Consider the following 13,687-nt stretch of genomic DNA (forward strand, 5'->3'; position numbering starts at 1 on the left):
ATGAAAACATTCATTCTGCATAGTCACAATGCACTTTGCATTTGCATGCAATAGATATTGTCTTGTGTTTTTATTTTACTTTTTTATGTTCACATTGTAGTGACTCTGCAAACCTTGGCAGCCCATCAGCTCTTCTATGTCACATCTTGAAAAATGTGTAGCTAACCTACTGTTTGATTGAATAAGGCCTAAACTGTCATTCTGTTAAATTTTAAATAATCTCCATAATAAAGCCTCTGGCCACATTTTTGACTCTGTTTTCATCTCTCTCCATCCTCTTATAAAAGTGTAATATAATATGGTAAAACATCATTTCTGTTCCCTAACAGGTTATAACAGCTCCTCCATCCTGCCAGTGTTATGCAACAGGCAGAACAAGATACACCGACGGACTGATATGACACAGACAAATGGACGGACAGGACAACCCTACAGTGAGCGACCAGTTCAGGTACGTGACCGTAACAGCACGAAAACGAAGCGTCATGATGTAACAGAGGTCAAACCTAAACCAGCTGTTTGCATTCCAGGAGGCTTAATCATGTCAAGACGATGAAAGACGAGTGAAAGTGAAGGAGGCCATGAGGCAGTACAGCAGCTTTTCCTGCGTCTTCGCCCGGACAGTCGGAGAGGGAGGCTGCTCTTCCGCAAAAACGCTTGAAAGGTGTAAAAGCTGAGAGAGTGCTGGGCTCAGAGCGTAAAAGGTAAAGGGACTCAGGAAAGAGAGCATCTGTCCTACCGAGAGCAGTCGTTCTGTTCTCACTTTGAATTGTCTCAGTGTCCGTTAAGTGGTTGGCAGTGCTTCTTTGGCGCCCCCTAGCTGGGAGAGAGAGCAGGACTGTTCTCTGTGCTGATGTTCACCAGGCACTCGCTGGACTTGAGGCTCGCCAGAGACTTGCAGCTGGGGAGGGAGGCCAAAGACCCACACAGGCCCATCATGGAGGGGGTGTAGTCTTTATCTGGAGGCAGAGGTACAAAGGAAGGGTCACTTCTAGTGCGTTTGGGGGTTTACTTACTATTGAGCAAGAAAACAGTGTGCTCCAGTCGGTACGTGACTGTCTGAGCTGTCACCTGTGCACCAGGCTCCTCCGTTCTGTTTCCCTTCAATCCTCTGGGAGTCTGAATCCAGGCTGACCTCCACCGACAGCAGCTCCGTGCTCGGAAAACTCCTCCTAAAGGTCAGAAAGAGGACAGATGATGTCGACATGCGATAGAGTTCTGAAAATGTGTGTTTCAGTTGAAGTTGATAAAAAAGAACAAAAATTGCAAACATTAAATACAAATGTTGGAGGCTTGTAAAAGCACGTTTTTCATTTAGAATTCATTCATGTGTCTGCTAACATTTAACAATCAACACTGACAGTCACCTCTGAGTGAAAGTAAAATGGAATTAAAACTATGAAACTATAAAAAAGCAAATAAATCAAAAGGTTGTTAAATTACTAATTAATAGTTTTAATTTAAAACTGAATGATAAAACGCATTTGTCTGCTCTTAATCATAATAATTTAACATGTATGGTTAACATCCTGTAATTGCTTTAGTTTCAAGACAGTGCTACTTCATTCCACCTGAACAGTTAATTAAATTGAACCTCCAGAGCTGCTGGAGCTGGATTATTGATTAGCAGAATACGATTAAACATAGTGAAAGCCTATTATTTTTCAGTGACACAATCCTGGCTCCATATCTACTATATTGGATTTAACAAAACTGCATTTACATTCTTTGTAGGCATATGTACGGTATGCATCTATGTATGTCTCTTGTGTTTTGTGAGTGTGTGTATTTTTTCAAATTGCACCGAAGAGACAGCAATCTTCCAAAACAGTTAAATGAATCACTTTGTATGTGAGCTACAGAATCAGAGACGGACAAACCTGCGGAACAGCTTCATGTCCTCGTGGTTGTTGTACGTCTCGAGCGCCGGCCACTGGTTGACGAGGGGGATGGAGAGGTTTTTGGCCAGGTGGCTGGAGTCACATGGAATCAAGCTTGTCCTGACACACAGGAGGGTAAAATATGAGACAAAAAGGCTTCGACTGGACTGATATAGACCACATACTGTACACTGATTAATGCCCATCAGTGTAGTTGGCACCGGGCTCCAGCTTCCAGCTTTGCACTGAGGAACATAGAGCTGAAACCTGGACACCGCCATCTGTCCGCTGCACTCACAGTTGCTCCTGAAGCTCCAGGACGATGGCCTCCAGTTCCTTTTTTTCCTGCTGGCTCTGGTTCTGCAGCTCCTCCAGTCGGGTCTTTAGCCTCTTGTTCTCCGTCTCCGTGTTCTTCAGCTGAGACTCACGCAGGCGTACAAGTTCCTCCAGGTAACCCTGACAACACACAGCCGCATAGTGAGAAGCATCCACCCTCGGATACTCATGTTAGACATCAGCCATCTGGGATGCTTAGTGTAATGCGGAAATGATGTTGTGGTGTTGTTTAGGGTGTGCACAGTTTCCCTCTAATCTACACAGCAAACACACAGAAAAAAAGAAGTTTGCATATTTAAATGTAAGAGTAACACATTTTATACATCTAAAATTATTTTTTTGTTTTTTTAAATTTCATCACCCAAAGCTGAAAGTCAACTGCATCATTTGAAGGCACAATATCTCATGTCTGTTCACTAAAGGTTCCATATGATAAAAATGTATTTTCAATTCAATTCAATTCAATTCTATTTGTATAGCACAGTTTACAACACATGGTATCACACAACGCTTAACAAAGTAAGGTATAGACTTTACAAATTTAACAGAGAACCCAACAATCCAAAGTAGCCTTTGGACTTCCTCTGAGCAAGTGGTTGGCAACGGTGGGATGGAACCAAAACCACCCCCAGGGGAGGGGGGGCAAAAACCTCCAGCAGAACCAGGCTCAGGGAACACGGCCATCTGCCTCGACTGGTTGGGTGAGAGTGGGGATGAGGGGGTGACTGTGTTTTGTGGTTGTCATAAACTCGGAGGTGTACAGTAAAAGCTGTAAATCCATGAAGCTGTTTACTTCCGCCCTTCCTTCCTTCATATCCTGCCAGCTTTACAAGCTAATTAGAACTTTAGGAGCTACCATGTTCCAACTGAAGCCTTCATTGCCCATGGCTTCCAGGTTGCAGAATGAGCAGCTGCCTCTCAGTTCACCAGATTAATAACCTTTCTGGGGCTGTATCATCTACCAGTGACGAGCAAATCACACAAAATGTTCCGCTGTTGGCTGCAAGAGTGAACACAAGAGTATTTATGCACTCGCAGCACCTGAGAAACTCTTTTTAGTTTTATTTTTGATGGCAGTACCAACACAACAATAGGACAATTCCTAGTATCTGCATCTAATGTTACCGTAAGCTTTTGATTATACAGCCACAGGTCAGAGCTCTGATGAAAGTGTAAAGCTGAAGGACATTCAGAACTTTAAGACCAATTTGAAACCAGTAAGCAAGGACTGGTAGTGGGTTACTGTGTTTTCATGTCTCTTGTTGTGCTTCAGGGCAACATAAACTCCACCGGTGTTGACATCTGTGTGCTTCTTTTATGTTCTCCGTGCTCACATATGCTGCATTTTTAAACAGACGAATTCCCAATAAACTGCTCTCATTTACATATTCGTTTGTTCCTGTTGTCAGACAGCAACAGAATGAGTATGAAATAGTGACTGAAACAGCCTATTAGGACTACGTGTTAACACTTCCTTTCCAAGCTGCCACTCTCGCCACTAAAATACTGATTTTACAACCACAATGTTTACACATGTCTGTGTCGCCTGCCTTGTGGTCAACTGTTTTGTTTTGTTTTGAGAGCCTTCTTCCTGACGGGGTTGTGGACGGCAGCAGCTCAGCAGCATTTAAAGACACTGAAACAGCCTGTTTAGCACAGGATATGGTGAAATCAACCAGCTCACCATACTGTGACCTTAAAAATTGAAAGTCACATTGCAGGGACATGTGAGAGATTAATTAGCTTAAAAGGGGCACAATATGGGATCTTTAAATATGAAGCTACAGACAGTAGTCAGCATAAAGGTTTGAAATATTACGAAAGCTGTAACCTAAAGGAAGATTTTTTTTTCTGGCACACAACCCCTGATAAATTAAAATAAGTTTTTTTAATGAATGAAATTTAGATTTTAAATAAGCTCAATTACATTTTGCTGAAAAACGCTGAACACAAAGAGATGTCCGCCTACCTTCTGAGCATTGACGATCTTAAACCTCTGCTCCATCTTGCGGCACTTTGTGCTCCAGCTCTCCTCGTCAGTGACCAGTGGGATGTAAGGATGTTCAGGGACGCTGTCGTCACTCGTGCTGCTGTCAATGCTCTGTCGATCGTCGTCGTCACTCAGATAATCATAGCTGCAACACAAACCGCCAATTTCAGTGTGTAATTGACTTTAAATGGAGGGTACGCTGTGAATAATACCGAAATAAACTTTGTAAAGGGCAACAGAGTGTTTTTCTGATTTGAAAATCTAACATCGGAATAAAACATGAGATGTTTTTTAGAAGTGTGGTTACTGAAAGTAGCTGTGATAATGTTCTCACCTTTGTGTGAATTTCAAGTATGGCGTGTAGTCGATCACTGCAGAGGATTTCCCATCTAGGGCCTCCCCTTTTAGACAAAAACTTTGGAGAAAAAACACCCACATATGAGACAACTATACACAGCTAAACTAACCGCTTTATGTCAAAAGTCTAGACGGCCCACCTAAAGTCTATGGCTCCGAGACCTATGAGCATCCCTGTTAGCACTGTGGCTTCTTCTCGTAACATGATGGCTCCTTCTGCATAGAACCTCCTGCAGCACAGAAACACACAGCCCGGTGGGATCATGTTTCTAGTCACGATCTGGTGATACTACTGCACATAGAGATGCGATGGGACTTCTGACCTGGTTGTCCTGCTGTCCCTCAGGGCAGTGGCGATGTATTCAGACAGTCTCTTCTCCATCAGGGCGACTCTCATCCAGGCTCTGCCCTGTAGGGGTCACCGGAGGCCAAGAGATCACTTTAAACATTCACATCAAATACAAAACCTTTTACCATTTAGTTATTTTCACATTTTACAGCTTCCTTTTACATATCTGATCATAGAAATTTGATGTGCAACTTTGAAAATAGCATGATCATATGAAGCACTAATGACAAACTACCAAGTTGCTATAACAACAAATCAAAAGTGCTCTAATCTTTGTTTCTTTCTCATGAAATACTAAAAAGCTCTACCTCTATTGGCGTGTATATTAAGTATTTAGAGGTTTACTTCACCAACATTATCATTGGTTAAGTTTCTGCTGAGCTCTGGTTTGAATTTCACAAAGTCCACATGTTCTCAGGTGACTTATTTACTCTTCTTTAGTCCTTTTGCTTCACTGGAATTATCCTGAGCCTTTATGCTGCTATGACCTTTCCTGTCATGGAACGTAAAACTTGCCTTGGCTCGCGAGGTGCTGATGTTCTCCATGCTCTCGATGCTACTGATGCAGCTGTTGGGGACTTTACCACAGGCCAGGCGGATGTAGTCCCAATAGCTCCTCTGACCATCGAACCAGCTGCCGGAGCCTGCAAGAGGAGAGATGATACATGTGATATATACAGTAAGAATATTCATTTCAATACACACTGAGGCTGCTGAGGAAGGAAGACACTAAACGTTAAAGTACTGACTGCTGAATTAAACAGACTCCTTTTAGTATTTATATAAAACAATAACAAGCAAGCATTGATTTCTTGTTTTACAATTTTAAAAATGACAAAAATTAGTGTTTCTTTCTCTGTATTTGAAAAATGTAATTTCTTTCTCTGATGTAAGCTGCCATTCAATATTTCTTCCAATTTAATGCCTTCAACATGCACCCGAGCCCTGACAAATCCCCTCTGAGGTTCATTACCTTTAAAACGGTGGCTGAGGATGTGTTCGAGGATGGCTGCGAAATTGATGAACTCTTCAGACGAATCATCAATGGGCTCCGCTGTGTATTTCTCCAACAGGGTTTTGACTGAAAACCTGTGTGGCAGAGCGAGAAGGGAAAGCTAAACAGAGAGTTTGCTTGCCAGGAATGAAGCCGTCGTGGGAATAGGTTATTCCAGCAGATTAATGGATTACTGCTTCCTTTGTGTCCGTTTACTGTTGGCAGAACATGTCATGAATCTATATAAGAACTATAATTAAACATTTTTAAATCTATTTTAGCAAACCACAGATCTAATCATAAAAAACACGGTTCTGTGCCAGTGTAATGAATTCAGTGAAACTCTCCCACATTGTCGTACGTGTGCGTTTTCTTCCCATGTGATTGATTTGTGGGGATAATTGCGTGAATTCTTACAGTCTACCTTCCATTTCCTGCAGACTCATTTCTACACTTCAGCCTGATGTCATCCATTTACTGAGTAGAGGAGGCGTCATGGAGAGCTTTCAGGAAGCTCCAACAACTCAATTTAGTTTTTACTGGGCTGCCTGGATTTATGACTCCAGTCTGATGTAACACAGTCACGGCTGTAAGGAGGCCTTCCTGTGATGCATTGCTGGCCTTTCAAAGAGCAGTTTTGACTCACACGAATATACATTGGAATCATAAAGTATTAACTCTTTCTGCACCGTTTATTGAGTTAAAGATTTCGTTTTAAACTGAACTCTCCCTTTGCCAGAAGACCATATTACAGTCACAGCATGTTGTAGAATTTTGCTAATGTTCCTGTGGATATCTACGTAAATGGTAGTTTAATGTAAAACCTGGTGGGGAATGTTGAGTGAATTGTAGATGATGGATCAGATTCTCGTCACTAATCCGAGTCAGTCATCCAGGCATCCATTTAAACACTGATAATGACATTTTTTATTGGTTTCAGGTAGAGACTGTGTAATGAGCCTTGTTCATTTATTCACTTCTTCTCTAAAAGGAAGTACTTTTGAGGAAATCCAGTGATATTATATCTCTGGAAAATCAGAGACTGTTCATTAAAAGTGGATATAGCTATCATGACTTGGTTTGTGGACTACAACTCTGAAGCCTCCAGTTTGACATTTGGCCGTAGTCTACTTGGTCTTTTGAAACAAGACATGATGAGAAGTAAATCTGACTGAGAAGTTGAAGGCAGCGACCTGTCAATCACAAGGAGGGCCCCGCCCTAAAACATACCCTGCTTTACTCTGTACTTTACTCCACATGGGACCATTATTTAAAAAGTTAATGTTGTGCTATATTCAAGACAACTTAAAACTAGCAATTGAAACCATAAAGTTACTTGAAAAATGTTTACTGTGGTAACAAATCAAGTGAGAAGTACAGTCATTTTTTCATAGACATCTATAAATCTGACTTCTTTCTGCAGCTACTGGAGTCGCCTCCTGCTGGCTATGAGGCAGAATGCACGAAATTCACTTCTGCACTAACTTCACTTTACACACCACGAGGTTACGTCCATCTTTTATATGCAGCTAAAGGAAACCTAAAGGGAAACAAGAGTCTACAGAGGACAGTTAAAGGCTTTGTGAGGTTGCAAGCACATATTGTGCATTGAGCTAAAGGCTAATGCCAACATGCTAACATGCTCACAATTATCACGCAAACTGATGTTTTGCAGGTTCGTTTTAATATGTTCACCAACATTTGCTAATAGAGGTTGATGAAACTAACATTAATTTTGTTTTTTATTGAAAAAATCTGAATTTTGACCTGATAATGTCTGAATGAAAACTTAAGGGATCATTAAAGGGACTACGGTTCATCATGGAGGACTGTGAATGTTTGTACTGATTGGAAATCTAGTCAATAGTTGTCGTCATTCCTCTAAAAGTACAAATGTCAGTCACATGGCAATGCTACACAAAAATCCTTATGATGGACCAAATTAGTGACATGTGTCTCTAATTGTTGTTGTTTCATTCAGGACCAAAGTGATGGACCAACCACCTGACATTCCCTTGATGGCTAGTATTTCTAAATATCTTTTAAAAAGGTAATTTGGATCCTCCAGTGTAAGAATGGTCCTGCATAACAAGGGTTGAACTTCAGCCGTGTTGACCGCTTATTAAAATATACAACCATAAACCCATAACCCCCCATGCTGTGGTAAACAAAATGATTTATTATTTATTTTAAGTAACATTATCTTTCTCCAGAAATGACCTCTCCTAAATACTTTCCTGGACTCTAAATAATTCATCAGCTCTTTTTGCTTCAAGAACACCTGCCAAATGCTATTTGTCCAGGGACAAGGAGACATGCTGTGGGGTGAAAGGGCCTAAATGGAAGAAGAGAACCCCTGCAGACATGGCCTCTGCAGTAGATAGAGAGGGATTTTATTTTGGGTAGATATTGATCATGTTTTGCAGACTCACCAACTCTGAATCTTAGCGGCTACTTTACAAGCAACACACAGTGTCCGTTCAGACGACGTGTGTGGACATCTATAAGACAATGCTTATCTTAACACGAGCCAGTGAGGCGAGTGATTTCTGTCCCCATTGTTCCAAAGGCAACAATGTCTCATTCAGCCACTGCGGCTGGACAATAATTGGCTGACTATCCTCAAAACGAGCACAATCCCCTGTGTTTTCACTGTATTACAGACAGCAGGGCAGTGGCATGACCTAGATACACCTGTCTCTGCTCAGCGGAGGTACACTGTTGTTCACCGACATGCGTGTCTCATAAGTGTTATTCACCTTCAACTCCACATAAAGTATGTGACATGTTAGTGGAGTCCACAGGTTTACTCTGTGGGCTGAAACACTTCAGTAGCTGATGACTTTGATGCAGTCAGATTTTCTCAGACAGAGCAGATTCAATCTGCAGTTTCTTAATTTGACTACAGCATTAACTGTACTGACAAAAGATTTGCTTTGAAAAGGCTTAATTGGGGTCCTTTTTGTTTGGAGTTTGCATGTTCTCCTTGTTCCTGCGTGGGTTTTCTCTGGGTGCATCCTCCCACAGTCCAAAGACCAGCATGGCAGGCTAATTGGTGTTTTTAAAATCAGCTGTAGGTGTGATTGTGATCATACATGATTGTTTTTCGCTTTGCATTCTCACGCAATAGACAGCTGGGACAGGTTCCAACCCTCTGCGACTCTCTCCAGGACAAACTGGGTCTAGGTAATGGATCCACAGATGAATTTGGACTTCATGATAAATGCTAGTCCAGTATTCAAACTCACTAAATCTGAAGGAAATTCTGAGCTAGTAAATGCTCCACTGCATTCACCAGCTTGTGGCTAATTTAGTCTGCAGTTTGGTGCATGTCTTACTCAGGCTTTTTGCTGAAAATAACTACAGGAGGGTAGAGAGTGAACTGAAACTGTAGCAGTGAAGGCCTGAAAACCAAAACAATGACCTGAAACAGCTGAGTCATGTTTCTGTGACTGTTCATATCATGTGGATCCTAATCATTTAATCCACTGTGAAACGTTCCTGCTTCCCTCTATTATCTACATCCGCTTTTTCCTGTCGAGGGCTGCAGGAGGATGGAGCCCATCTCAGCTGATAGGAGGAGAGGCGGAGTAGACCCTGGACGGGCCTCCAGTTTATCAGCATCAACACAGCGACACAGAAAACCCCTCACACCTACAGACACTTAAGCTAATCAATAGTTAACCTGCTGTGCTTGTGTTTGGACTGCGGAAGGAGAAAACCAACCCAGATGCAAACAGACAAGACGAGCAGGTTCAAACCCAGAATCTTCTTGCTGTGAGGTCACAGTTCTAACTAATGCACCTCCGCGCTTTTATTGACTGTGAACATTAAAATACAAATAACTGCGGCTTTAAATTTGCTTCAACTGCAGCAGGACTGAGCTGCAGAACAACATCTCCTCCGCAGGATGAAGTTTGCTGTCTTTCGAGGACAGAAATCTGGGTCTCCAGGCCTCGTCAGAGAACAAATGCACGTCTGCTTCACCCCTCACAGCTCTTGTATGCACAGTTTGTGTTTACGCACGACATCTGAGTGCTGAACCTCTGGCAAAGTGGATTTAAGAGAAAATCTCTCCAACAACCCCACAAGGTCCAATCAGGACCCGATGTACAGGCCACATACTGCCTCCTTGCCCCGAGTCCCTGGGGTGCCAGCTAGTCCTTGCCCCAGGAAGGTTGTCGTCATAGCAACCACGCCATCAGCACAGAGCAAATACATTGTGGTGACAAAGCTGACACCGCTGAACATACACAGACGGGGCCAGTCTGTCTGGGCGCTGTGGGATTGGATGTAAAGAATATTCATAAAGCAAGGTCGTTTATGCATATGAGCTGCAGGCTTGGCGTCCACGCAGGCCCACTGTCACAGCAGAGTTCATAAAAAGGACTTATGGGCATGACGTCAGCGTGGATGTCAAGATAGGCTGTGTCTTATTGGAAATAGTGGGAATAAACCCACCGGGAGCTGTGGAAAACCCACCAGCAGCCACGATCACATAGAACAAGCACTGATCCCATTTAAAGCCTCCATTCACACACACACATGATGATAAACTGACCTGCACACCGTCAGGAGGTTTTTTCTCTCCACCGCCAGGTTCCGAGCAGACGCTTTTTTCGAGACATCTCCCATGGCCATCGCTGCCTGCACACAGCCGGGCTCCATCCAGGAGGAGGAGGCAGCCTCCTGAAATCAAAGGACCCCTCCCTGTCGGCCGCCGGCCCTCCTCCTCCTCATTCACTTCTGGATGCCGGAGAGAAGGATGCTGCTGGACCGCATCAGAGCCGCTGACGGGCGGCAGCAGCAGCAGCAGCAGCGGGGCTCAGATTCAGGGAGGAGGATGCAGATTGATGCATCAGAGCGTGGATCTGTTGTTGTTATCAGTGCTGAGCTCACAGGACTGATCTGAATCTAAGTCCTCTCTCTCTCCCTGTCTCTGTCTCCGCCCACTTTTTTGACTTCACCATGACGCAACTGGATCATCTCGCATCATGAACATGACGAATCACCAGAGCAGCTCCACTGACACGCACACTTTCACAGCACTTTCCTGCTTTACCACACAACCGTGCTGCTCCTTTGGGGATTGAAGCTGGTGAAATATGCCACATGATCTTAAAGGTCCCATATTTTGCGCCTGTTCAGCAAATTGATGAAAGTCTGGCATGTTCCCAGAATGCATGTTTCAAATTTACAGCTCGAAAATACTGCAAAGATGATTCATTTAATCATAATACTTGGTTATAGCCTTGTTCTAAAAGGCTCTTTTAGTGTTTGCAGCTTTAAATGCTGATTAGCTCAGGAAGAAGACTCTCTGCACATGTGATTGACAGCAAAACATGTGAACAACATATTTGTATTTATTTATTTATCAACCTTTATTGAAATCCCATTGAGATTAGCAACCTCTCTTGCAAAGGAGTCCTGACCAAGATATGCAGCAGCAAATACAAAACACAGTTACAAAATTACACAGTTGAAACACTATTAATGAGCCTCGAGAACTCACAGTTTGGATTTAAAATCACTCAATGAGATTAACTCGGATAAAAGAGTGTGAGATAAAGACTTTCCATCTGTTTGTGATTTTACATGAAAAATTAGCTGAATCCACGGAACAGTTGTTCTTTTTAACTCGTGTCTTTGGTGAGTCTGTCAGACAATGCTGTGGTTATAAAATCAGTATTTTAGCAGAGCTTGGAAATAGCTCTGAAGTAACATGTAGCTGTGTTTGTGTCACTGTTTCACACTTGTTCAGGTGTCTGACAGCAAAAACAGAAAATGATGTAAAAGAATTTGCTGTAAATTCAGCAGTATTGAAATTGAGTGTATGTGAGCACAGAGGGCAGGAGTTGATTTATTTGAAGTATGTCACAAATAATAACAATAATTGCTGATTTAAAAAAAAAGAAACAAACAAGAACATTTGAAATTAGATTTTGACCTTTTTCCTGAATCATTCTCGTAGTTTAATCGTAACAACTGGACTTGCTTGAAAAGAAGACCATGTGTTCAATGTATTTTATATTAATAATGAATGTTAGAAAAAGATGCTGTAAGAAAATGACACTGAGGCTTTTCACTTATTGGAGTATCTTTAGTTTTTGTGTGTTTTCAGTATATTTCAATACCTTTTCTCCATAAGGGTGCTACTAATACAACTAAGTCTGTATCGTCTGACACCTTTTTGGGACTGCAGCTCCCTCCCTCATATGTATTCTGCAGTTTAATTTCTTGTTCAATAACAGTTTCTGAAAATAGGATGACAGCACAATGAGGGTGATATCATCACGGCCAGCACCACGCTCATCACGCAGAATCATTTCCCCCTGCTGTAATTTCCGATCAGCATCCTCCTCACTCTCCTCCCTGCTTTCTTGTCGCGCCTCCTGCTACCAGAGTCAACACTCATATGTTCATCTGAATCAACTGTAAAGTGTCATGGAGACTCCAGCCTTGTCCTCTCTAATGAAGGGACAGCTGGTTGCCTCCATACGTTGCTGGGTGGGGGCAGGGAGTCGAGCTTTTTTTTTTGTCCCGGTGGAGGAGCGATCACTCAAGCATATCGGCTTCTCCATATGTTTGGACTCGTCATATGGCTGTTGTGATGTCAGATATGTCAAATGTTAATCTTAAGTAAAGCCTGTGATGTAAAATAAGAGAACGTTAGAGTCGTAAACAGAAGTAACATGTGGTGACAATAATACCTCATGGTTTGGGTTCTCTTACAAAAAAAGGCTTGTATGTGATTTTTGATATGTAGTTTGGGTGAGATTGAAGATAAGAACCCTCTGGATTGTTTTTTAAATTTAATTGCTTATTACATGATGAATTAAAGGTTAAACTATTAATATGTTCTGTTTGGATTAAAAAAAAGCTGAGCTGTAACAGATTTTTTTTCAGATCCCTCCAAATAAAGACAAACAAGTCAGACTATGTTTCAAAATAACTGCCTTTTTTCTTCTTTTTTTAAAAAAAGGTGGTCTCGTGTGTTTTAAAGAGTTGTAAAAGGGTCTCGTGTCTGTTGCATGTTCTTTCCTTTACACTGTAAATAAATGTAACCTAATTTAGCTTAGAAATGTGACTTGGGTTGATTCATTAGTTTAAAGTCATCTCACTAATTGTGTCTAAGTAGCTGAGTTAAATCAGCTGAACTTGAGAAAACAAGGTCAATAAAATTAGGATTCACACAGATGATGGTTCCAAACAGACATGACTTCTTTTAACACTTTTTTCTATGTTGTATGAGTTTCTTCTTCATTTAACCTTAATAACTTGGGAGTTTTTTCCCCCTTATTTTTTCAGTACAAAGAAAACTTGCACAACTGCTCCTGATTACTGGTGAAATAAATGATAAATCTATCTAAATACTATATTAAATATTCGTCTTTGACATGGTTACAACTGCTTTGATAATTAAAAAACAAAACTTCATTGAACATGTATTAAAGACAACACAGCAGGTTTCCATCATTTCTGTTTCCTCAAACACCAACAAACAAGAATCTGCTTCTTTGTTTCTTCTGAACATAATTTATAGAACTGAGTGAACGCTCAGCTGTTCATCCATTCAACTAATCTTTTGAAGTAAAACTGCCTCATGTTTTTAGGCTCTAAAGCAGTTTGATAAAATGAGACATTGTAAGTCAAATGAACTAAAAACGAGCAAAACCCCTAAATTTACTTCAAGTAAGCCAGAAAAGACGAGTTGATTTGACTAAAATCTTTTTTGATGTATGACTGTGAACACGTTTGTAGTGTCTTGGTCTGATATCACT

General features: G+C 41.6%; 1 protein-coding gene across 2 annotated transcripts; it reads right to left on the minus strand.

Annotated features, from left to right (window-relative positions):
• Nucleotides 1–816: 816 nt before the first annotated feature.
• Nucleotides 817–10,574, minus strand: rundc3ab (RUN domain containing 3Ab). Of its 2 annotated transcripts, none has more exons than XM_008283588.1 (11): nt 10,468–10,574; nt 5,886–6,001; nt 5,429–5,556; nt 4,887–4,972; nt 4,704–4,793; nt 4,541–4,621; nt 4,186–4,351; nt 2,179–2,336; nt 1,881–2,000; nt 1,072–1,172; nt 817–959 (listed from the first exon to the last, which is right to left on the minus strand). In XM_008283588.1, exons 1-11 carry the CDS (start codon nt 10,572–10,574, stop codon nt 817–819), a joined length of 1,296 nt encoding a protein of 431 aa, XP_008281810.1. The 2 variants fall into 2 exon arrangements, with proteins under 2 accessions (XP_008281810.1, XP_008281808.1); XM_008283586.1 differs by having other exon boundaries at nt 1,066–1,172.
• Nucleotides 10,575–13,687: the final 3,113 nt, after the last annotated feature.

This window comes from Stegastes partitus, unplaced genomic scaffold, assembly GCF_000690725.1.
Source record: "Stegastes partitus isolate 25-593 unplaced genomic scaffold, Stegastes_partitus-1.0.2 Scaffold320, whole genome shotgun sequence".
NCBI classification, from domain to species: domain Eukaryota; kingdom Metazoa; phylum Chordata; class Actinopteri; family Pomacentridae; genus Stegastes; species Stegastes partitus.

Excerpts from the sequence above, each read along its gene's own strand:
- rundc3ab (XM_008283586.1), bottom strand. The coding sequence starts at position 10,574 with ATGGAGCCCGGCTGTGTGCAGGCAGCGATGGCCATGGGAGATGTCTCG. Across the intron at positions 4,622-4,703 it reads CTCGGAGCCATAGACTTTAG|TTTTTGTCTAAAAGGGGAGG; the intron begins GTGGGCCGTCTA and ends TTTTCTCCAAAG. Across the intron at positions 2,337-4,185 it reads AGATCGTCAATGCTCAGAAG|GGTTACCTGGAGGAACTTGT; the intron begins GTAGGCGGACAT and ends GTGTGTTGTCAG.